The following is a 23,040-nucleotide window of genomic DNA, read 5'->3' on the forward strand; positions in this document are numbered from 1 at the left end:
TTTTTAATAGCAATCAGTTCCCCAGACTCGATGCTTCTTCCCAGCAGGACGGAACCATAGGTTCCATCCCCGAGTTGCTTGATGGTTGTGTATCTATTCATGTTGTGCCCACTCAGGCCGGACACGCATCTCAGGGCCAAGGCGGATCAGTTCTGCAGGCCTCCCCGGAGTGTAACCAGATTTTTCTATGGCAGCACCAGCACAAGGTATTCAATAGAACGTGACTATCTCCCAAATACATATTTTCAAAGATGAGTCTTTTGCCTGCAGAGAAAAATGAGAGAAAGGGATAAATACTAATGCACATTCAGAGTCTACCTAAATCAGGCACCAGCAAACTGTAACCTGTTTTATTTATTTACCTGTTTTTGTAAATAAAGTTTTATTGGACCAGTCGTGCCCTTGCACTTGCATATTGTCTACAGCTGATTTTTTCATGCTACACAGCAGAGTTGAGTAGATGTGACACAGGCTTTATGGCCCGCAAAGCCTAAATGGCCCTTTATAGAAAATGTTTCTCAACTTCTGGTGTAAATAATGCTCTTTTCATTGCCATATGATCCAGCAAACCCATTTCTGGTTATATATCCAGACAAAACTATAATTTGAAAAGATACATGCACCCCAGGGTTTAATGCAGCACTGTTTACAATAGCCAGGACATGATAGCAATCTAAATGTCCATTAACAGATGAATGGACAAAGATGTGGGATATGTATACATACAATGGAGTATTACTCAGCCATAAAAAAGAATGGAATGATGCCATTTGGAGCAACATGGATGTACCTAGAGATTATCACACTAAGTGAAGTAAGTCAGAAAGAGAAAAACATATCATATATTATTTACACGTGAAATCTAAAATATGACACTAATGAACTTATTTACAAAATATAAACAAGACTCACAGACATAGTAAGCAAACTTACGGTTAACAAATGAGAAAGGGAGTCAGGGAGAGATAAATTAGGAGTTTGGGATTAGTAGATACAAACTACTATACATAAAATGGATAAACAACAAGATCCTATGTATAGCGCAGGGAATTATATTTGATATCTTGTAATGGAAAAGAATATGAAAAAGATTAAATATATATGTATATATGTGTGTCTATATATATGTATTCCTATATGTACATATATGTGTGTGTGTGTATATATATATATATATATATATACATAAAAATCTGAATCACTTTGCTGTATACCAGAAACTAACAACATTGTAAATCAACTATACTTCAATTAAAAATAATTAATAAGTAAATGAAATAATGCTCTTTTCCAATTTTTTATAAAACTAGAAATAGCATTCTTGGAAGGTGGATTTGTCATTGACTCAGAAATGAATAAACAGCAATTTCATGCCTTTCTGCTGACTAACCACTGTAGGCAAACATTACATGATAATAAGCGTTGATGGAAATTGCCTAGCTACAAGAATCCATGCTAAATATATGCGTTCTGTGTAATTCAGCTCCGATTAACAATGTAAACATACAAAGGCCAAGAAATGCTTAAGTGAAGGTTCTCCTAATATAAATACATGGATTCCACAAACTCTTTGTGGCTAGGCAACAAGAGTATTATTTTGACTACTGGACATTCAGAAGCTAAACAAAGATCTAATAATTTTTTAAGGCCTGTATATAGGGTATGTCCCTTTTAAAGTCATTCAACTATGTTTTTAAAAAGAATAAGTCATTGATTTTTCATTTAAAAAACTGAGTCTACCAGAGTTCCTGCTGTGGCGCAGCGGAAATGAATCCAACCAGGAAACATGAGGTTGCGTATTTGATCCCTGGCCTTGCTCAGTGGGTTAAGGATCTGGTGTTGTCATGAGCTATGGTATAGGTTGCAAGCAAAGCTGGGATCTGGCATTGCTGTGGCTGTGGCATAGGCCGGCAGCTGTAGCTCCCATTTGACCCTTAGCGTGGGAACCTCCAAACGCCGCAGGTGCGGCCCTAAAAAGACAAAAAATAAATAAAATAAAACAAGATAAAATAGTTAAATAAGAACACTAAAGGCATTTAAAAAATATAACTGTCAAACTAATTATCTGAAGAGTCAAAAGATCAGAAAATAATGATCAGAAGTATATGACACTCTGCCTCTAAATCAGATCAATGCAGCTTCTCCTTTCAGAAGAATTCCAATCAATAAATGTTGAAGGAAAGAGGGAAATAAGAAATTCAGTATTAATCAAACAGTAAAATTTGTTGCAAACAAGATTCTCTGATGGATGCAAATATTAGTGGGTGAAAATCTGAGGAGAAACAGCCTATTCACATAGTTTCGAAGTATCTCTAAGATATTTGTTTCTTTTTTTTTTCTTTTTTCTTTTTCTTTTTTGGTCTTTTTGCCTTTTCTAGGGTGGCACTGGCGGCATATGGAGGTTCCCAGTTTAGGGGTCTAACCGGGGCTATAGCTGCTGGCCTACACCAGAGCCACAGCAATGCCAGATCCGAGCCGCATCTGCAACCCATACCACAGCTCACGGCAATGCTGGATCCTTAACCCACTGAGCGAGGCCAGGGATCGAACTGGAGTCCTCATAGATGCTAGTCGGGTTCGTTAACTACTGAGCCAAGAAGGGAACTCCAAAGTATCTCTAAGATATTTATTAACGTCAAAGGGAAAAATGGTAACTCTAGAGGTAGAAATCTAGCAGAAACCTCCTTACCCAAATGATCAAGTTCAACATCACCATTAATAAGATATACAACATTGTGGACCTTGGATGGTGCTCTGAGGAGGGCACACCATCACCTCTGCGCAGCTGCCAAAAATGCAAAACCTCAATCTATTCATAAGAAAACACCAAACTCAAAATGAAGGACATGCTACAAAAAACTGAGCTATACTCTTTGGAAGCATCAAGATCATAAAAGGCAAGGACAGACTGAGGAACTGTCACAGACTGGAGGCAATTAAAGAGGCGTGACAACGACACACAATGTGAGATCCTGGAGAGGATCCTGGAACAGAAAGAGGACGTTAGCGGAAAAGTTGGTGAAATGTGAGTAAGTTCATAGCTGAGTTAACAGCATTGTGCCAATGCTAACTCTCTGGGTTTGATCACTGCCACAGTTTCAAAAGATGTTAATATTAGGGGAAGCTGGGTGAAGAATCTCTAGGAACCCTTTGTACTATTTTTGTAACTTTTCTGAAAGTCTAGTATTAGCTCGAAATTGGGAATTCTGTGGTGGCTCAGTGGGTTAAGGATCTGGAGCTGTAACTGCTGTGGCTTGGGTCCCTATTATGGAGTGGATTCAACCCCTGGCCCTGGAACTTCTGCATGCCTCAGGTATGACCAAAAAAATAAAATAAGTCTGAAATTAAAAATTAAAAGACAAATCCAGTCTGTGTTCCTTTTAAGGCTGTGCATGACCTTGAGAAACCTTAAGAAACCTTAAGAAAGGTAAAGCTTATGCCTGATTTCACTATATTCTACCATACAACTGGAAAAGCTTTTAGAGATCAAGCCTCCCACCCCCATCCCACACACACACACTCATTTCCTTTCCCCCTCCCAGAACCATTTTAAAACACCTTGGTTTGAAGGGCATTTTCCTTCCTTTTGAAGCTCTATAGAATCAGACTCCCTATAGCTTCCTTCAAGGAGCAGAAAAGAAGGCACAGGGGCTTGAATCTGGTGTGGAATTGAGGCGGGGTGGGGCTTGGAACTGGAAAGAGGTTTGTTTGCTGAGTGATTCAGATGCCATTTTGAAAAACAAAGGCTATAACTGGATCCTGTACTGAAGGAGAAGAAATTGCTACAAAAGACCCAATAGGGTCAATGGAAACAATTAGAATATGGATGGTAGATTAAAGCATTGTATCTGTATTAAATTTACTGAAGTTAATGTCTGTCCTGTGGGTCTGAAGAGCATAGTTCTATTCTTAGAAAACATACCCTGAAGAGAAAAAGTTAAAAGGCCATGATGCAAATGGAGAGAACAAAAATTGTGTGTGTGGGGGGGGTACAATGCTAACATGAGATAAATCTGGGAAAAGATATTCTTTGCACTATTCTTGAAACTTTCCTGTATATCTAAATTATTCAAGATTAAAGGTTGAAAACTCCTCATAATGGTAGAAGGGAATCTTTTAAAAGAGACATATGCATCTTAAACATTTTATTTCAGCTTAAAACCTACAAATGTAGGTTTACTTAATAAAACTGACTATGGGAATTCCCATTATGGCTCAGTGGTAACCAACCTGACTAGTATCCATGAGGACGTGGGTTGGGTCCCCCCACTCAGTGGGTTAAGGATCCGATGTTGCCATGAGCTGTGGTGTAGGTCACGGACTGGCCTGGGATCTGATATTTCTGTGGCTGTGGCGTAGGCCAGCAGCCGCAGCTCTGATTTTGACCCCTATCAAATTCGACCCCTCAGGAACTTCCACATGCCAAGGGTGTGGACCTAAAAACACCAACAAAACAAAACAAAAACCCAACTATGAACTTGTTCCTAAGACAGAACAACCATGGTTCCTTCATGTCGCAATTAGTACATTGTGGACTGTCTTGACCTCAAGCTGGGTCTCAATATAACACAGAAAGAGCATTTGGGCCACAACATAAACAATTTTGGGCTCTGTGTTTGTTTTCCTCTCTTTCTCTTCTTTTTCATGTTTATCTCCATCTGTTTTTGATATGCCATATATGATTTCTGCATCATTTATAATTTCATTTTCCAACAAATTAAAATTCCTAAACCATTGTTGTATGTCATCTTCCCAAAAAAAACAAAAAAACAAACAAAAAAAAACACCACTGGAAATTTGACTTGTCAAAAATCAGCTAACACGGCAGCACTTTTCACAATGGCCAAGACATGGAAACAAACTAAATGTCCATTGACAGATGAATGGATTAAGATGTGGCATATATACACAATGGAAAACCACTCAGCCATAAAAAAGAACAAAATAATGCCATTTGCAGCAACATGGATAGAACTAGAGACTCCCATACTAACTGAAGTAAGAAAGACAAATATCATATGATATCACTTATATCTGGAATCTAATATATGGCACAGATCAACCTTTCCACAGAAAAGAACAAACTCATCGACTTAGAGAACAGACTTGTGGTTGCCAACAGGGAGAGGGAGGGAGTGGGATGGACTGGGAGTTTGGAGTTAGCAGATGCAAACTATTGCATTTGGAGTGGATAAGCAACGAGATCTTGCTGTATAGCACAGAGAACTATATCTAACCACTTGTGACGGAACATGCTGGAGGACAATGTGGAAAAAAAAAAGTGTACATATATATAACTGGGTCACTTAGCTGTATTGACATAACATTGTGAATCAACTATAATAGAAAAAAATCAGCCAGCTAATGCAATGTAATTTATTACATGCTTTATTTTTCTAAAGTAAGCTTTGACCTAGAGACAATGAGGAGTCAAGTTTATTTAACTAGAAAATAACATGATCAGATTTGCATTTTATAATCCAGTTAGTGAGAATGTTTTTCTTAATGTCCAACCAAAACCTGCCTATTCTAATTTAACCTAGTTTCCTCTTGCTTAGTTTTCTGCACACATAAAAAAACTATCTCACCAAAATGTGTGTGTGTGTATATATATATATGAAATTAGTAATCAAATGTGTGTCTCTCAGTCTCCTCTGGCTGTAATTACACAACCTTTCCTCATAGGACCATTTTCCACTCCTTTAATTGTCTCTGGCATTCATCTCTGAATCCTCGCACATGCCTCCATCTCCTTGAGGAACTGTGGCGACTATAACTTAATAATGACCTATAGTCCAGCAGCATGTGGGCTCTCCCCTACCCTTTTTTGAAATGTCATTATATTCCTGATTCATATCTACTAATTATTCATCATAGAAGCCTTTCTTTGATGGCTACTAAAACTGTATAATTGGGACAGGGTCTTCCTAGATTATCACTGAGAAAGCTATCCGTGAAAGAATTAAGAACTTTAGGATAGAATAAGTCATTCATTCGGTACACAGTTGTCCTATGATTCTGCCTTGTTACAATTTGTCATATTGTCATAGAACAAAATTCAATTACTCTGGCAAGATTTGGCCCTCACCGTACTACGGCCGCTGCTTTTTAATTTTATTTCAGATAATTAAATATTGACTGTAAAATGGATCAGACTCAAGTCTCTTCAGGCACTGAAGTCAGGTTGAGAGTGTATCTGATTTTATTAAAGTTTACCAAGATGCCCAGCACTATGCAAAGTTTCTGGGGCACATTATGGATAAGGGGAGAGCCCTCCCTCTAAATAATTCATGATTGACATATACATGGAAAATGTAGGAAGTGCTATGAGCACACAGCAGAGAGAGCAGCCAACTCTTGGGAGGAGGGAGAGCTCTGACAACCCTTCAGAGAAGAGGCAGAATGGAGGTCTGAAGAAGAAGCAAAGTGTTATCACCTAGAAAAGAGAAAAGAAAGGAATTACAGATGGGGGAAACCATACTGAAGTTTGGTGGTAGAGGAGCTGGGTGTGTTCACAAGAAGGCAAAGCCTAGTGCTTCATACTGGGGGGTGAATAACGGAAACCCCGGGGAACTTTCAACAAATGCTGATGCCCAGACACCACCTCTAAGAGTCAGGTCTGGGCTGAGGACCCAGTCTGGGGAGTTTAGAAAGCTCTCCAGGGGATTCTAATGTGCAACCCCACTGGGAAGTACAGGGCTAGGGTATCAAAGCCATGGAGGGCAGTAAGGAAATGCAGGAAATGGACAGAAACTTAGGGTGGGGCCCGGCTGTGAAGGGGTATGTTTGTCATGCAGGAGTTTGGGCTTTACCCTGACGTTTGGGAAGTGGCCTTAAGCAGGGAAATGACATGAGGAAGACTCCCCTGGACTATTCAAACTGATGTCAGAATAGAGAGACTAGGGGCCGAGACTAGTTAGGAGGGTACTGCCACTGTCCAGGTGAAGTATGTGCAAGGCCTGAACAAAGGCACTGGGCAGGACGAATGTGAGACGGAGCAGGAGCAGGTATGGAACAGGGAACGCGTGTGCATGTGCACGCATGTGATTTGGACACACTGTAGAGAGACAGTGGGTTCTGCTTCTAAGATGCTGGATTTGAAGCATATACAAAACCTCTCCTTGGAGATGCTCAGTGGGCAGCTACAACTAGTTCTAAGGTTGTTCTATTGTTTTTCCAAAGATAATGCGTCACTGGAGTTCTCATTAGGAGGGGAGCATTCAGGCAAGGCTAATATATTGCACAATTCTGGGGTACTCAGAGAATACAGCATAAATGGTATCCACTGGAATTTTGCAACACAGTGGCCGTGGGTCCAGAACAAGGGATGTGACAGTCTCAACACAGGCCCGAATTACTGTCTAAGTTTAGATGACAAGCTTCAAGAAAGATATTAAAGAACATAATAAAGGGCTTCTAGGAAAGCACAAGAAGCACAGGTGAAGAAACACAGAACACATGAGGAAAAATAAGACCTAGGAGGCCACGGTCGTTGTTTCAAGTATACAAAGGGATATCAGAGAGGAGGGTTAGTCACACTATACATGGACCCAGAGAGCAGAACCATGACAACTATCTGAGCTTTCAGTCTCTAGTGAATGACTTCCTATACTGAAAAGAAATGAAGTGGCATTATCCAAATCAGCCTGAGACAAAAAGTCCCATTCAACCCACAGTCAACTCTAAGCCTATCCCAGCAGAAAGTGGTTAAATAGGTTCAAGATCAGTGTCATTCAGTTGGGCATCATTTTTGTGGTGGCCTGAATATGATGACTCATGTCATACTCTGAAAGGAAAGGACAAAAACTCATTGCTGCTCTGGGAAAACAACAGGGTGATGGACAATGCATTAGGAAGAAGGGAAAGAGGACAATGCCATTGCTGATCTGCCCAGTGGCGTGCTCCTCTGCTGCGTGGTTTATAGAGCTCTGATTTTATTTATTTATTTTTTAAAATTTATTATTATATATTTTTTTATCTTTTGTCCTTTTTAGGGCCGCACCCGTGGCATATGGAGGTTCCCAGGATAGGGGTCCAATCAGAGCTGTAGCTGCTAGCCTACGCCAGAGCCACGTCTGCGACCTACACCACAGCTCATGACAACGCCAGATCCTGAACCCACTGAGCAAGGCCAGGGATCAAACCTGCAACCTCATGGTTCCTAGTCGGATTCGTTTCTGCTGTGCCATAACGGGAACTCCGAGGGCTCTGATTTTATTTAGGATTCAATATAATCAGGGATGGCAGCCACCTACTACAGTCTCAGGGCATGGACTAATGATCAGTCGAGGCCAAGCCAAGCAATCCCACCTCCTACTGAAAACTCTTCAGGAGGAGGACTAGTCTCAGAGTACAGATCAGCATATGGAGATTCTACACTGTATGGACCCGGAGTTGCAAACTGAATAAAAAGCAAGATGAGCATGATTGCCATTGGTTTAGACCAAGCACTAGTTCTCTAGCTTGTCACCAACACCTTGAATGCTGTGTTAGTTGCTAATTTTTTTTTCAGTTGCCATTTATTTTTGTACCTTCACAGTCGCTTGTTTGACTGGAAGGAAAATATTTCTCTGTTCCTATGCCTCTATCAGAAGTGACAAAGGAAGGAGGGGGTTCCTACGGTGGCTCAGTGGGTTAAGAAACTAAATAGCATCCATGAGGATGTGGGTTCGATCCCTGGCCTCACTCAGTGGGTTAAGGATCTGGAGTTGCTGTGATCTGTGGTGAAGGCCACAGATGTAGCTTGGATCCCACGATGGTGTGGCTGTGGTGTAGGCCAGCAGCTGCAGCTCCAATTCAACCCCTAGCCTGGGAAACTCCAAATGCTGAGGGTATGGCCCTAAAAAGACAAAAAAAGTGACAAAGGAAGGAGTTCCCTTGTGGCACAGTGGGATAAGGATCTGGCATTGTCGCTGCAGTGGCTCAGGTAGCTGCTGTAGCACAGGTTCAATCCCTGGCCCAGGAACTTCCACATGCTGTCGGTAGGGCCAAAAAAAAAAAAAAAAAGAATTAGGATAACAATTTTAAAATCTAGGAAATTTAAAATCTAGGAAAAAAATTAACGGAAGATTATCTATAACCTAATGCTAATTAGCATAGATTGAATTTCTTTTTTTTTTCCTTTTTAAGGCTTCAGCTGTGGCATATGCAAGTTCCTGGGCCAGGGGTCGAATCAGAGCTGTAGCTGCAGGCTTATGCCATAGCCATAGCAACACCAGATCTGAATCGCATCTGCGACCTACACCACAGCTTGTGTTAATTATGGATCCTTAACCCACTGAGCATGACCAGGAATTGAACCTGCATCCTCATTGATACTAGTTAGGTTTTAACCCACCAAGCCACAATGGGAACTCCCATGAATTCTTAATTTAATAGGCCCTAAGTTGAACACAGGCATAGCACGTTAAGGAAACTTGACTACAGAATTACATGCTTTGGGCATAGCCAAAACAAAACAAAACAAAACAAAACAAAAACAAAAAGCAAAGTGACAAAGGAAAAGATAGCTTGAAAAAAATCTGGTATGAAGAGAAATTGGAGGGAAAGAGAAGTTGTTCTTTTTAAAAGAGAAGAGCAGGAGTTCCCATTGTTGCACAGCGGAAACGAATCTGACTAGGAACCATGAGGTTTCAGGTTCGATCCTTGGCCTCACTTAGTGGGTTAAGGATCCAGTGTTGCCGTGAGCCATGGTGTAGGTGGAAGCTGCAGCTTGGATCTGGCGTTGCTGTGGCTGTGGCATAGGCCAGCAGCTACAGCTCCAATTAGACCCCTAGCCTGGGAACCTCCATATGCTGCAGATGCAACCCTAAAAAGACCAAAAAAAAAAAAAAAGAGAGAGAGAGAAGAGCAACTCCTTAGCGTTGAACAAGCACATACCCTTGAGTCTTTTATGTTTCCTCCTCCCCCCCATGGCATCTGAATTCACAGCTCCTGGCCTAGCCAGTCATCACCCTCTGCCATGTGAATGGGGGGGTGGGGGGGGAATAGCAGCCTATTCATTAACTTGAAGAATTAGCTCACACAGTAATGGGTGATTCCTCTAAATAACACTCAGACTCCAAGAATAACTTGGATCACCACTTGCTATAACTAATCCATACCTGGTTCGCCATTACTAAACCATACCTAGCTTACTAATATATCAAATAAGCCAAAAAAGTAAACCAACTATCATTTTAGAGCTTACTCGGTGTACAGTACTGCTATACACATAATAATCTTTGCACATAATAATCTTTTTATCTTCACAACAGTATTATTATTATCTTTGTTTTATAGATAAGGAATCTGAGACACAAGCTACTTGTTCAAGGTTACGCAACTAGTAGCTGTTAGCATTGAGACAGGAACAAGGGCCAACTGCATCAAAGTTAAGGAGGAGGTTGCAAAAGATTCAAACATCATGAGATTTTCTGAGGATCTGAGAACAAGAGGAACTGAAAGAAGTACTTTGTAGCTCAAAGTCCACATTCTGAACCAGTGAGGTGGCCGTGCTCTGGGTGGCCTCGTTCTGCAATCGAGCTTCAGCAGACCCAGCGGGACCTCACTGGCACTGACTGCCTATAGAGGAGGCACGTGACCACCGACAAAGAGGGACTGGGTCCCAGTTTCCACTTGGCACTGACCCTCCCATGACTTGAAGCACCTCTTGGTCCTCAGGTTAATTTCTGTGAGGCTAGGGCCCTGGGCTTGATGAAGTGAGCTGATCTTCCGCTCTGATGCTCTGTGGTTCAGTGATTTCTCTGGGTCAGGCAGCATTTGTCTAAGAAAAAATGGATCCGTGTTTCCACCTTTGCCATCAGCACACAAAAACTAGCGAGGAGCAGACAGCACCCCAGAAGGACTCTGTACGTCAAACAACATCTCTTCCAGAGTAGGACACGTGTCCCTGCCTCGGTCAGACCCCAAAGCTCAGAATCTACTCTCTCTCTCTCCCCAAGTTCAGCTCAAACGTCACCTCTTCAGAGCCTCCTGCCCGATCCTGCAGATGCAGCCAACGGCTCTCTACCAGGGATGCCACAGCGCCCTGTCCCCACCTCACTGCCAGCCCTTCCCCAGTGGCCAGTGGCCAGTGACACGCAGGCCTGCCCCAGACACTCACCACACCTCCTTCATCTCTGTTCTCACGCCTCACGCTCCACTTGCACCAGCAGATTCCCATGGTTTGAATGGTCAGAACATGAAGTTTAGTCTTTGCTATTTACTTATTAGCCATTTATTTGGTCAGTATCTCACAACACTCAGCGCTTCTATTTCTTCACGTGCAAAGTGATGGTAATCAGACTGTTTGCCCAGAGCAGAAATGTTCTGAAACAGGAGAATACTAAACACTGCAGAAAGGCTAGTGCAGGCAGGCTGCCTGGCCTCCCACTACAGTGCCGGAATGACTGCATTTGGAGAATCTCAGAAAGGCCCCTGCAAATCAGGCCTTTGGCCTTTGGGTTAGGCTGTACCCAACTCGTGGAGTGACACAGCTATATTTTGCTTTCAAAGGGTTCTGGCCAATCTTTGAAAGCAATGCTTCAGTTTTTCTGACTAGGTGACAATGGGGACACCTTTCCACAACGTGCCCCAGCCCCTTCCCCTTGGCTCAATCCTCAGTGGGACAGACTACCTGTTCAGGCTAGCAGTGCACGCCTGGTGCCCTGCTCGCTGACAGCCTGGGGAACCGACTGGGTACGGGGACGGAAGTAATCTGCTCTTTATTTTGGAAGCTTGACAGTCACTGAATAAATGCCACAATGACTCATTTTTTTTAAGAAAGGAGACAGAAAACTGTATGGAAAAGTGGGCATCTCTGAGAGTGGTGGTTTACCAGCCCCACTTCCCCCATTCAGACCCTTAGCCTTCATCATTTTCCACTGAAAAGATTCCATGGCTTCTATCTGTTCTCTTAGGAAAACTGGATCCTGTGCAAAACTGCTCAATGGACCTTCTCCTGGCACTTCTGGGTTCCACTTTATCTTAACTGGCACGAATTCTAGGTTCAAACATGTCATAACTTTACACAAGTAAAGTTAATATTGTGACATTCCTTTTAAAAGGGTACCCAAAATAGTACATCTGTATTTCTATTTTTCTCTCTGGGACCTAATTCTTCTGCCCACATACATTTTCACAAAAACGTCCTTTAAGTATTCTGCCTCTTGGGCAAGTGCTTTCTTCTGCATTGGGGACAGCAGCTACAAGGCTAAAAGAACCTTCTTTATGGGGAGCTCGCTTTGCCTTCTCTGTGACAAGGAGCACATCAAAGATGTTCTGGCGATTGCCTTAACTGGAGGGATGGGCAGAGAAAATCCAGTACCTGGGCTGCCCTCTTCAATTCCCCCAGAGACCATTTCAGGCCCTGACTTCCCTCTCTTCTCCAAGCCCAGATTCTGAGGGGAGAATTCATGCACCAGGTCCTGAATCCCAGAAGGGTCTACAACTTCCCATCACTCTTCCCGCATGGGGTGCTGTGCCCTGAACCTGAGGGAAAGTCTTCCATCACTTGAAGATTATTATTATATTTTTTAGGGCCACACCTGCGACATATGCAAGTTTCCACGCTAGGGGTTGAATCGGAGCTGTAGCTGCTGGCCTACACCACAGCCACAGCAACACCAGATCTGAGCCGTGTCTATGACCTACCTACACTGCAGCTCACAGCAACATCAGATCCTTTACCCACTGAGTGAGGCCAGGGTTTGAACCCTCATCCTCATGGATACCAGTCAGGTTCATTACTGCTGAGCCACAAGGGAACTCCCACTTGCAGCTTATTTCTAAACTAGGACCCATCGCTCGATGTGGTCTGTTGGCTGCGAAGACCCAAAGGGAAAGGAAATACTGAAGACCCAGAGGATGAATAATTTTTCCTCTGACTTGTGGGAAACTGTGAATGAGCCAGGGCAACAGTGCCCCAGCTTCAGGCAGGTGGTGGCCTTTTTCTGGCCCCAGCTGCTTGCCTGATTGCCACCCCGTTTTTAAGGGAGGACGAGATGAGGATGGGGGAGTGAATCAGAACATGTCACGTGTTCAAGCACTACAAGCAAGTATCCGCTTACTCAGGGCTGATCTCACGTGATGCCGGATGGTTCTCCGCCTGGTGTAACAACACTAATCAATAACACGATTCAACGAAGTACAGGCTTAATATACAGATGAAACAGAGCAGGATCAGCAAATGTTTAATGCAAAGGGCCGTGCATTAAATGTAAGACTATGTCTCTGTCACGACTATGTGACTCCTCGGTGGTCTCCCCAAAGCAGTCAGACAGTAGGTAAACATATATGGGCACAGCTGTGCCCAAGTCAACAACAAAAGCGAGCAGCAGGCGGGATGTGCCTGCAGGGCATGGTGTGCACAGTCTTGTGACACAGGAAACCCTCCACAGAGACAGGAGCACTTCGACCCTCCCCATATAATCCTCACTTAGCCCCAGGGTCACAGGGTTACATGTACACACTGTATGTATGCTGAGAAGATAAGCTCTCCGAGGGCAGAAATGTTGTGATGTTCACAACTGTATTCCCAGCATCTAGACAAATAAGTACCTGGTATCCTGTTGGCCCACATAGGTACCCATCGTAAGGATGGGTTGAATGAATAAATTAATGAATGAGCGACTTGTGGGTTTATAAACGATCGTTCGGATTGCTGTTAATTTTCCTATACCATCAACCCACGCCTACTGCCACCCCTCATGACTTGTTGGCAAAATTGGACAACTCAACGGAGACCAGGACACAGAAGTGACGAATCCTTCTAAAAACACTGACAACACTTTAGGAAAGCATTTGCTTTTGAACAGCTGAGATCACCCGTAGGCGTAAAGAGCTTACCGTTTTTCTCACTCAGTTTTGTCTGCATTCAATCGGTCATTAGTAAGTTCACTTTCAAAGCACAGGCAGTGTCCCAGAGGACACAGCCATGAACTGTTGTCTTCTGGGAACAACGAGCTCATGCAGAGAGTAACCTTCATGACATGGTCAAGTAGGTAGCGAGATGGAACACCATTACTCCTCTATCTTTTCTATTCTAGACACTCTCTTTTACAGTAACCACGAGACCAGTCACATGATATTAGCACTTTATCACAGATCACGCTACCCCTACAGAAAGGTACAAAATGAATCACATTGATCTTTCCTCACAAATATGTGGCTTTCACAAGCCCTCAGCCATTGCTGTTCATTTATAAAGTGGCTACTAAGAGCATGATGGAAAATAAGACTATGGTGGCTTTCCATTTAAAAACCCTGAGTTCGGGAGTTCTATTGTGGCACATCAGGTTAAGGATCTGGCACTGTCACTACAGCAGCTTGGGTTGCTGTTGTGGCACAGGTTCAATCCCTGGCTCCGGAACTTCCACATACTGTGGAAAAACAAAAAACAAAACTGAGTTCGGACGACAATCTTAAAATTTGGGAAAAATCTGATGGAAGATAATATATAACCTAATTCTAATTAGCATAGGTTAAATTCTTAGTTTAATAGGCCCGCAGTTCAACACGGGCATATAGTGTTGAGGAAACTTGACTACAGAATCAGATTTTTTTTTTTTCCCATAAGGGACCTTAATGACCACCCTGAACCCTCACTTCATAGATCAGGTCCAGAGGCCCAACCAGAAGAATTCTGGTTTTCTTTAGGGCAGATGATTTTTTTGTTTGTTTGTTTGTTTGTTTTTTTGTCTTTTGTCCTTGTAGGGCCGCACCCGTGGCATATGGAGGTTCTCAGGCTAGGGGTCTAATCGGAGCTGTAGCCACCTGCCTAAGCCACAGCAACAGCAATGCCAGATCCGAGCTACATCTGCGACCTACACCACAGCTCATGGCAACGCCGGATCCTTAACCCACTGAGCGAGGCCAGGGATTGAACCCGCAACTTCATGGTTCCTAGTCAGATTCATTTCCGCTGTGCCACAATGGGAATTCTGCAGCAGATTTTTAAATGTGTGAATATAAGAGATGTTTTCATAGTTGATCAAAGAGGTAACAAATGCTCCCCCACCTCTTTCGCAAAACATGTATGAAGGTATTGCTAACCCTGAACCACATGTGAAAAAAGTAGCAGCTCTCCAAAGATGTGCTTTCTTCAAACTCCGAGACAGCTTCACAAACCAGCATTCCCAGGATTTGATTCCAGATGCACAGGGGAGTCCAGCCTCAGGCGTTCTTTCTCTGAAGGTTTCAACTTTCAGAGAACAGTGAGCCAGGCACTTAAAGTGCAGGGATGCTTCCGTTTCCTTGGAAGGAATCAAGAAAGGAAGTTCTCCGCTTGGACTGAGTAATTCCCTAGGATCTGCTGAGCAGCAGCTCTTTCCCACTATCAGACAGCACCCCAAGAGGAGCAGAGAGAGGGATGGTGAAGTCCACATCAACCTCGGCTACCATCTCGAGGACCCGCTGCTGTTGCTTCTATCTCTTTGGCTGCTTTCATTTCCTCCTGCCACAATATTTAGCATTTTAGTGCATTTTGCCCCAGAAATTTATTTGCTTTAACAAGTTGTTGTTTTTTTCAACCAGGTCATTTTCTCGAACACATGTATATGGATAAGGAAATTCAAACTGTTTCAAGGTACGCACCCCCAACCTAGGACACTGTTACACTGTCACCCTCAAACATATGGGATGTAAGTCATGTGGCACACACTTCTGTTGGCACATTCTCCCAGTCCCCACAGCAACCACAAACATGAGGTCCACAGGAAGTTTCTGATGCTCTAGTCACAGGCCGATCTGACAAGGCCATGGTTGTTCACGAGAGCTGATGAGACACTTTACAGTTAAGGGAGTGACCAGTCACAGGCTGACAGATCGACATACACAAAGAGGTCACTGTGTCCAGAAGTCTGTCAAGAAATCACTAGGCAACTTATCCTGCCATCAATACATACGCTCACATGAACCCCAAAGGGCAGAAAAACAGATGTGCTGCATACAACTCCGACTCAGCGAGATCTTGCAAAATGAAATGGAGGAGCTACCTGTGGTTGCCAAGGGAGAAGGGGAGGGAGTGGGACGGACTGGGAGTTTGGGGTCAGTAGATGCAAACTATTGCATTTGGAGTCGATGAGCCATGAGATCCTGCTATATAGCACAGGGAACTATATCCAGTCACTTGTGATGGAACATGATGGAGGGTAATGTGAGAAAAAGAATGTGTGTGTGTACATATATGTGTGTGGGTGTCCATATATATATATATGACTGGGTCACTTTGCTGTATAGCAAAAATTGACAGAACATTATAGATCAACTGTAATAAAAAAAAATGGGAAAAAAAAGAGAGGCAGTAAGGAAAAGAAAAAAATTTAAAGGCAGTCATGTTCCTGGCAAGGTTTAGATGGAAAAACAGCAACAGATCCCAGAAGCAGAGCTGTAGCCAGGAATAACCTAAGCTCAAGCCATCTGAAGAAAGGGCAGGATAACACTAAGGATTCCACATGGTTGCCCTCCTCTGCGTCCCCAGACCAGCCATGACTTGGCTCCATGTCAGCTGACAAACATCTACCAAATATCTACTACGCATTCAGGGCTCACTAAGTCACTGGAGAGGGATGAGCAGATTTTTGTCAGGTGCATGCCTGATGCTGACCACCTCCACACTGCAGCTGGGGAGGCATTTCCCCCTATTTCACACGTGAGGACCAATGCTTGGAGAAGCCATGAGGCCACGTGAGTGACAACGAGGAGTCATGCCCCGACCTCAATTCCACCTGACTCGAAAGCCCCCACCCCCACCCGCGTGACCATGCAGAAAACAGGGCTCCTGCCCTAAAGAGGCTTAAAATAACATAACCCAATTAGAGATCCATAAGGTCCATGTAATGAAGGCCTACTAAACAAACATCTGGAGCCTTTCAAGAAACAGAAAAGAATGAGTAGTTAGAGAAGAAAGAAGTTAGGCGCCTCCCCTGGGGAAAAGTAAGATTTGCAAAGGAGAAGGGGAGAGGGGTAGGGGTTTCTAGGAGAGAGACCTGAGCAGGACAGTCCTGGCCTCCTGGGAGAACAGGCTAGCAAGAAGACTACACCCAAAGGGTGCAAAGATGTATGCTAAAATGTAAACAGAATTTTTTCAAAAATTTTATTCATGCATTCATTTTAGGGCCACACCTGCAGCATATGGAAATTCCCGGGCTGGGGTTAAACTGGAGCCACAGCTCTGGCCTACACCACAGCCAAAAGCAACTCTGCAGCTTGCCGCAACACCGGGTCCTCAACCCACTGAGTGAGGCCACGTTTGAACCCGTATCCCCACGGATGCTATGTCGAGTTCTTAACCCACTGAGTCACAGTGGGAACTGCCTGAAAGGAGAACTTAGATAGGAGGAGTGAGAGGCCTGACTCTGAGAGGCCTTGAAAAATCAGGCAGATTCTTTCAGACTTGGGATACTTGAAAAGGGAAAGGATGTGATGGTTGCAAGGCAAGAAGAGACAGGGGGAAGTGATAGTTTTAAAAGATTAGAAGAACGACCAAGCTGAAGAGACCAGAAAGGGGTGTGTCTCATTCATTCATTTATTCATTCATCCTTTCACCCAGTCACTCAGCAAATATTTAATGAGGACTAAGAGCGGGCTTGGGAGGCTAGCTCAGAGGCTGCCCTGGTCTGCAAGAGAGGAAGGGTGAGGCTCTAGATTAGAATATGGAGGGAGGGCTCTATATAAATCACCTTTCAAAGCTCTGGATGACTCACTGATAGAAAGGATGAAGGAAATGAAAGACAAGAGGGTTAAAGATAATTCCAAAGGTTCAAGACTGACATAATTTCCACCAGTACTGAGAACCTCTGAAAACGATGAGAATAAAACATTGAAAGTATAAAAAGAGTTGTTTGGTTTTTGTTTTTTTTTTTTTCTTTTTAGGGCCACACCTGTGGCATATGGAAGTTCCCAGGCTAGGGGCTGAATCAGAGCTGCAGCGGCAGGTCTATATACCACAGCCACAGCAATGCTAGATCCAAGCCACATCTGTGACCTATACTATCCTTAACCCACTGAGTGAGCCCAGGAATCAACCTTGAATCCTCATGGATACTAGTTGGGTTCTTAACCCATGGAGCCACAACAGGAACTCCTAAAAAGAGCTTTGATGATGTGAAACAGTCAACAAATAAAGCCCCCCAAAATAAAACAAGCTTTATTCTGGCAGCGTGTTTACAGTCTTCTTACATACAGGTAAGAAACTTCAGTGGGAAAAACCATTTCTTTGTCACTTAATGCCCAAGTTCCCTTGGCTAGGACAGACTTCTGCCTAATCAGAGAGGCTCGGGCAACCATCCAACACATCCTTCCATCATCTAAAACTTAAATCGGTCTCATTTAGAAAGGTGGCTGCCCACTCCCGCCCTGTCATCAGATTTGACTTTGAAGAAGGGGACAAGGCAAAGTGAACTGACTGGCAGGGTCACTGTAGAGGGCTGGACCTTAGGGAGGCTGCAGTGGTACAGGGTATCATTTTAAATAAAGAATCCCAGCACTGCTCTTGTTTCTACACCCACAATTACTGGTCCTCAAATAGATAGGAAGGCCAAATTCTTTACCAAATCACAGCGCTTTGTTCTGAAACTATTTCAAATGTGCATATTTACGAATACATTAACTCCTAGCACAGCTAACATATGGCTGAGGCACACATTCTTCTTAATAATTTATATGTGCACTACATAAATTTAAAACTCATTTTAATTTCATATTCAGCAATAGTACAATTCATTTTGGAGCCACATCCTGAAAGCCCACTCACTGAAAAATGTGAGAAATGAAAACTAGCTATCAAACTGCTACAAAGAGTGCTCCAGGCTAAAATAAAAAAACACACAAGTGCCAGTACCTTAGAGAAACCTAGCCCTGGATGCAGAATTCAGGGTGATGTTTTCTCAGTATAAGCAGCTTCAGCAAAAGCAGATCTTTATTTAGTTATAAGTGAAAACGAGTACTCTTCTCTGCAGAATGAGACACTCAACTCCTTTAATATTTCAAAGTAAAAGTCTAAGCCCTCAATGCTAGCCTCCAAGTCAAACTTAAAAAGGTGCATTACAAAAAAAATGGTTGTTCTGGAAAATCCTTCAGCATCCCTCTCAGTACATCTACTCGGATTAGTAAGAGAGAAATCAGAGCAGAAAGAAACCCAGTGAAAAATGGTTGCACGTGAATGTGCGAGGATTTCTTGCACAGACCCCTTTCGGGACAGCCAAAGGCCTAGTCGGGAAAATTCCAAGAGCAAGTCCTCCACATCCTATTAAAGGGGCTGCAAATCCGGCCAGGATCTTTCCCCTCTACAACGCTGAAAGATAAACACCCATCAAAATCTTCCAGACTCCGAGGAAACGGGAGTTTTTCTGCCAAGAGGGAGAGACCCACAGGATCGCGGAGAGAAACTACAGCCCACGAGCCTCTCCCTCACCCTCCGATCCCTCGCGGGGCTACCGCATAGGGGGTCCCTCGCAGCTCGGGGTCCATCGCCCCGAGTGACAGGTCCCCCGGCAGAAGCCCCTAACCCCCGACCCCACTTACCAGCGCCGCGAGGATAGGCGGGGGCCCGCCCCTGAGGGGAGCGCGGCTCCTCCGAGGGCAGGCGCGGGGCCGCCGGGGGAGCAGGGGCGGGAGCGGGGCGATCCCCGCTAGGACGGACCGAGGGGTGGACTTAGGGACGCCCGAGGGCGCCGGCGAGAGGCGCGGGCCGCGCGGCGCATGGTGAGCGGCAGGCACCCGGCCGCGCTCCAGCCTCCGGCAGGAAAACAAACAAAAGGCAGGGAGGCTTCTGGGGAGGACGACCGGCCGCTTTCCCTGGGAAAAGTTACCCTGCAGCTCCCCTTGCTGGCCTCGCGCGTCTCCGCACCGCGCCCAGACCGCCGGGGGCGCCGAACCGCGCACTCCGCTCTCCACCAGGGGCTGAGCGGAGCCCAGGGTCCCTGCCCACCGCCGACTGCGTCCCGCCGCGCCCTCCAGCTCCACCCGCTCGCTTACTGCAGATCTGCTGCCTCGGGCATCAGGATGGGGAAATGCAGGCCGAGGATGCGCGTTCGGAGAACATCTCATTACAGGTGACCACGGTGAACACTCGGCTGGCTTTAAAAAAAAAAAAAAAAAAAGTACCTGAGAACGCCGGATATTGTGACTGCACCAATGCCACCGAAAAATGGTTAAGACAGCAAATTGTGCCATAGAGATTTTTACCAGTGCAAAATACTTAAAAGAAAAATTGGACGGTGAGCATAATATTTGAATTTTAAGTTTTTATATTGTGAGCAACTTGAGTTTGAAAAACTGTATTGTTACTCAGGTGGGGGAACAGGCTAGATAATGCTCTATGCGACTGTCCTCTGAATCTAACACTTTAACACTTTTTAAACACTCTCACATGTGTCATTAATTATATTGTAGACCTTATCTAAATCATCCCTATAAGGTGACTCTGAACCACTTCAATAAAAAGAAATTGCTTCGAGGTCCTCGATTTAAATTTACATCATTGCCCCAAGCCAGGGGTTCTCAAACTTTAGTTGGAGGCATCAGAATCACCAGGAAAGCTTGTAAAAAGCAACTGCTTAACCTCCTCCCCAAAATTCTGGTACCGATGCTGCTGGCCAGGGGAACCACACTGCCTTAAGCAACACAATTTTAGTGAATCCTTTCACACACTGTGGATCTTTATCTGAGTTTAAATTCCCCTTGCTCATATCTTTTTTCTCTCACTGTCTTTGTTTTTGAATTCTAACCGAAAAGACTTTTTTTTTCTTTTTTCAGTAAAGCATCTATGCAAAAGGCTTGAATCCCTTCTCTTGTTCCTGGTGAAGAAACCCACCAGATACAAGACACTCAAGCGTCCTTAGACTTCCTGTCCCAAATGGAAAAGAGTCAACTGGCCACTTGGCAAATGTATAACACTTATCTACCTTCATGTTTACTTATATAACAGCCATATGGCAAATGAAAATTGAAAGTCATTACCAACAAAAAGATAGGGAGATAGGAGACAGTCTAAAAGATCATATACTACCCCCCAATACGTGATTTTTAAAGTATTCAAAATGATCAGTTTTAGTCAAAATTCAGTTGTCCAAGCATCTGGCAAATGGACTGCCTTGGTCCTCCTTTAACAAGGGTCTGTTGGGCTAGTAAATGGCTTAGGTCAGGACTCCTAGTTTTAGGAAAATTGTAACCCATAATACAATGCTGTAGGGAGCTCTAGTGGATAGAGTGAGTGAATACCGATGTAAAATTGAAAATTAGTAGCTATGACACAGAACAGTGTATTAATAAAATAGGCGCTCAATTTATTTTTTACAGATACTAATTATTATATTTTAAGCTTTACTATTTATTTGCTAGAGTGGAAACCACCTCTTTGACAAGTTTAATGAAACAGAATAGTTCTGAAAATATTTCAATACCCCATTCGTTTGCAAAATTTATCTTTTTGTATTCATGAGTCACACATAACATTTTTATTATAAATCCTTACATTTACTCTTTCCCCCAGATTTAAATTTAAAATCCAATTTAAAAGAGGCCATTGGAATAATAAAGAGGTCATTGGGAGGAAAATCATCCTTAAAAGACCTAAGCCCTAGAGTCTCCTTTAAAAATTAAAAACTATTAAATTTTTGGTCTCCATTAAACAATCAGGCACTTTTTATAGGTAGCTAGTTTAGGATGCAAATGAAAACGCACCCTTCCAAAAGGGGGGACCCTAATATTAAAAAGAGCATTTAGGCCTTCCTGATTTGTAGCTCCCCATTCTGCATCCTTCCTCTTTTTTTTTTTGCCCTTAATTTTCCTGTCGAAAAATGTAGTGCATTAGTAAGATCTCCAGAATAAACTAATGTATATGAGATTTAAACTCTGAACTTTGCGGAACGTAGGTAGGATCTTGGAATCCTGATATCTATTTCTATTAGCTGGTAGAAACTTTAGAAACTTCATGAATGTTTACTGAATGAAGGGAAGCAGTTCTTAAGACTGTAGGCTTACACAGAGAAGAGAGCATGCAAAATTCAGTATTTAAAACAATGTAAAGTGTGGGGAAATAAAACGCCGCCTAAAAAATTGGTGCCTCTGTGGACATGAAATCAGATGTTTGGGCTTTAAAAGGTGGGGCGAGGACCAGCGTCTGCGGCCTGCGCTCTATGCGGAACGGCGGACTACAAATCCCAGTGTGCAGAGAGCACGGTCTCCGCCGGACTCGGGGGGTTCGGGAGCGTGGAGGCAACGTCCTTACCGCGTTGCATGATGGAATCTGTAGTGAGATGTGCGTTGCGGAAGTTGACTTTTCCTTCCCTCCGCTGCTCCCCTGAGCACATATCTTCCTCAATCTCCAGGCCTGTATTTTTAAAAAGTTCAGTCGTTATAACTGCCTGTGACCATAGTGGAGTTTCGGCGATTCCCTGCAGTCCTGGAGAGGGGCTCTAGCTGCAGTCGCCGAGAAGACCATGTAGCCACCGTCACGAGCGTCCAGTCGGAAGCCTCTTAGAGTCTCAAATCTAAATTTGAGTTAACGCCTGGTCAAGTTTGCATAAGTTCGCTGGGCCGAATGCTTGGTTGAGTTTGGTCTTCGGTAAACCAGTGTCCTCACCTGGGCTGTGTTCCTCGCCCTCTGCGGTGCAAGCACTGCCCGAGGCTCCGAGCTCTGCTGCCCACGCGGGCGGCGGCGGTGGCGGCACTGCACTGCGCATGCTCTGTTCCGGCGCAGGTTACCGCAGCACCCGGGCCGCTTAGCTGCAGCGTCGAGGTCTCCAGCAGGGCAGGCACTCCTGTGCGTGCAGTCCTCGGCCTCGGCGGGCCTCCGGCGTCCTTGCGCTCTGCTAGTCCCGGCTGGCTCCGCAGCGCGCCCAGATCTGGCCCCCTGCCCCACGAAGATGGCTGCCGTACGCCGGGCCCGCAGTTACTGCCGCTGCCTGGTGCGATTCTCCGACCGAGAACTCTGCTAAGCCGCGCCGCAGCAAACGGCAGGAGTAGACGCCGGACACCCAGCGCACCTCCTAGCGGGGGCGGTGCCGAGGGGGCGCCGAGAGCCCCGCGGCCGCGGCCGGCCGGCCCGCCAGCATGGTA

General features: G+C 44.3%; 3 protein-coding genes across 5 annotated transcripts in view; 1 reads left to right on the forward strand and 2 right to left on the reverse strand.

The window, feature by feature from the left end:
- The window catches only part of CILK1 (ciliogenesis associated kinase 1), a 64,991-nt gene extending 42,338 nt beyond the window's left edge, over positions 1-22,653 (reverse strand). For 2 of the 3 annotated variants that reach the window (XM_021098828.2, XM_084968352.1), the window contains exons 1-3: positions 22,211-22,653; positions 19,957-20,058; positions 1-264 (exon numbers count right to left, since the gene is read on the reverse strand). In XM_021098828.2, coding sequence (XP_020954487.2) covers positions 1-101 — 101 coding nt within the window. In that variant the 5' untranslated portion in view covers positions 102-264; positions 19,957-20,058; positions 22,211-22,653. Of the gene's footprint in view, positions 265-19,503; positions 19,722-19,956; positions 20,059-22,210 lie in introns of those variants that run through there. The other variant, XM_084968351.1, reaches the window with a different exon arrangement.
- Positions 1-22,653, reverse strand: LOC146401592 (uncharacterized). Its single transcript, XM_084968353.1, has 3 exons — positions 22,211-22,653; positions 19,957-20,058; positions 1-264 (listed from the first exon to the last, which is right to left on the reverse strand). Exon 3 carries the CDS (start codon positions 239-241, stop codon positions 131-133), a length of 111 nt encoding a protein of 36 aa, XP_084824479.1. The 5' UTR covers positions 242-264; positions 19,957-20,058; positions 22,211-22,653; the 3' UTR covers positions 1-130.
- Positions 22,642-23,040, forward strand: part of FBXO9 (F-box protein 9) — a 24,397-nt gene continuing 23,998 nt past the window's right edge. Inside the window, 1 exon segment of the mRNA NM_001160297.1 lies at positions 22,642-23,037. Coding sequence (NP_001153769.1) covers positions 23,035-23,037 — 3 coding nt within the window. The 5' untranslated portion in view covers positions 22,642-23,034.

Source organism: Sus scrofa, chromosome 7 (genome assembly GCF_054392235.1).
Source record: "Sus scrofa isolate SSC_HxYL_T2T_F1_AM1 chromosome 7, Sscrofa_HxYL_maternal_Yorkshire_Landrace_v2.0, whole genome shotgun sequence".
NCBI lineage: Eukaryota > Metazoa > Chordata > Mammalia > Artiodactyla > Suidae > Sus > Sus scrofa.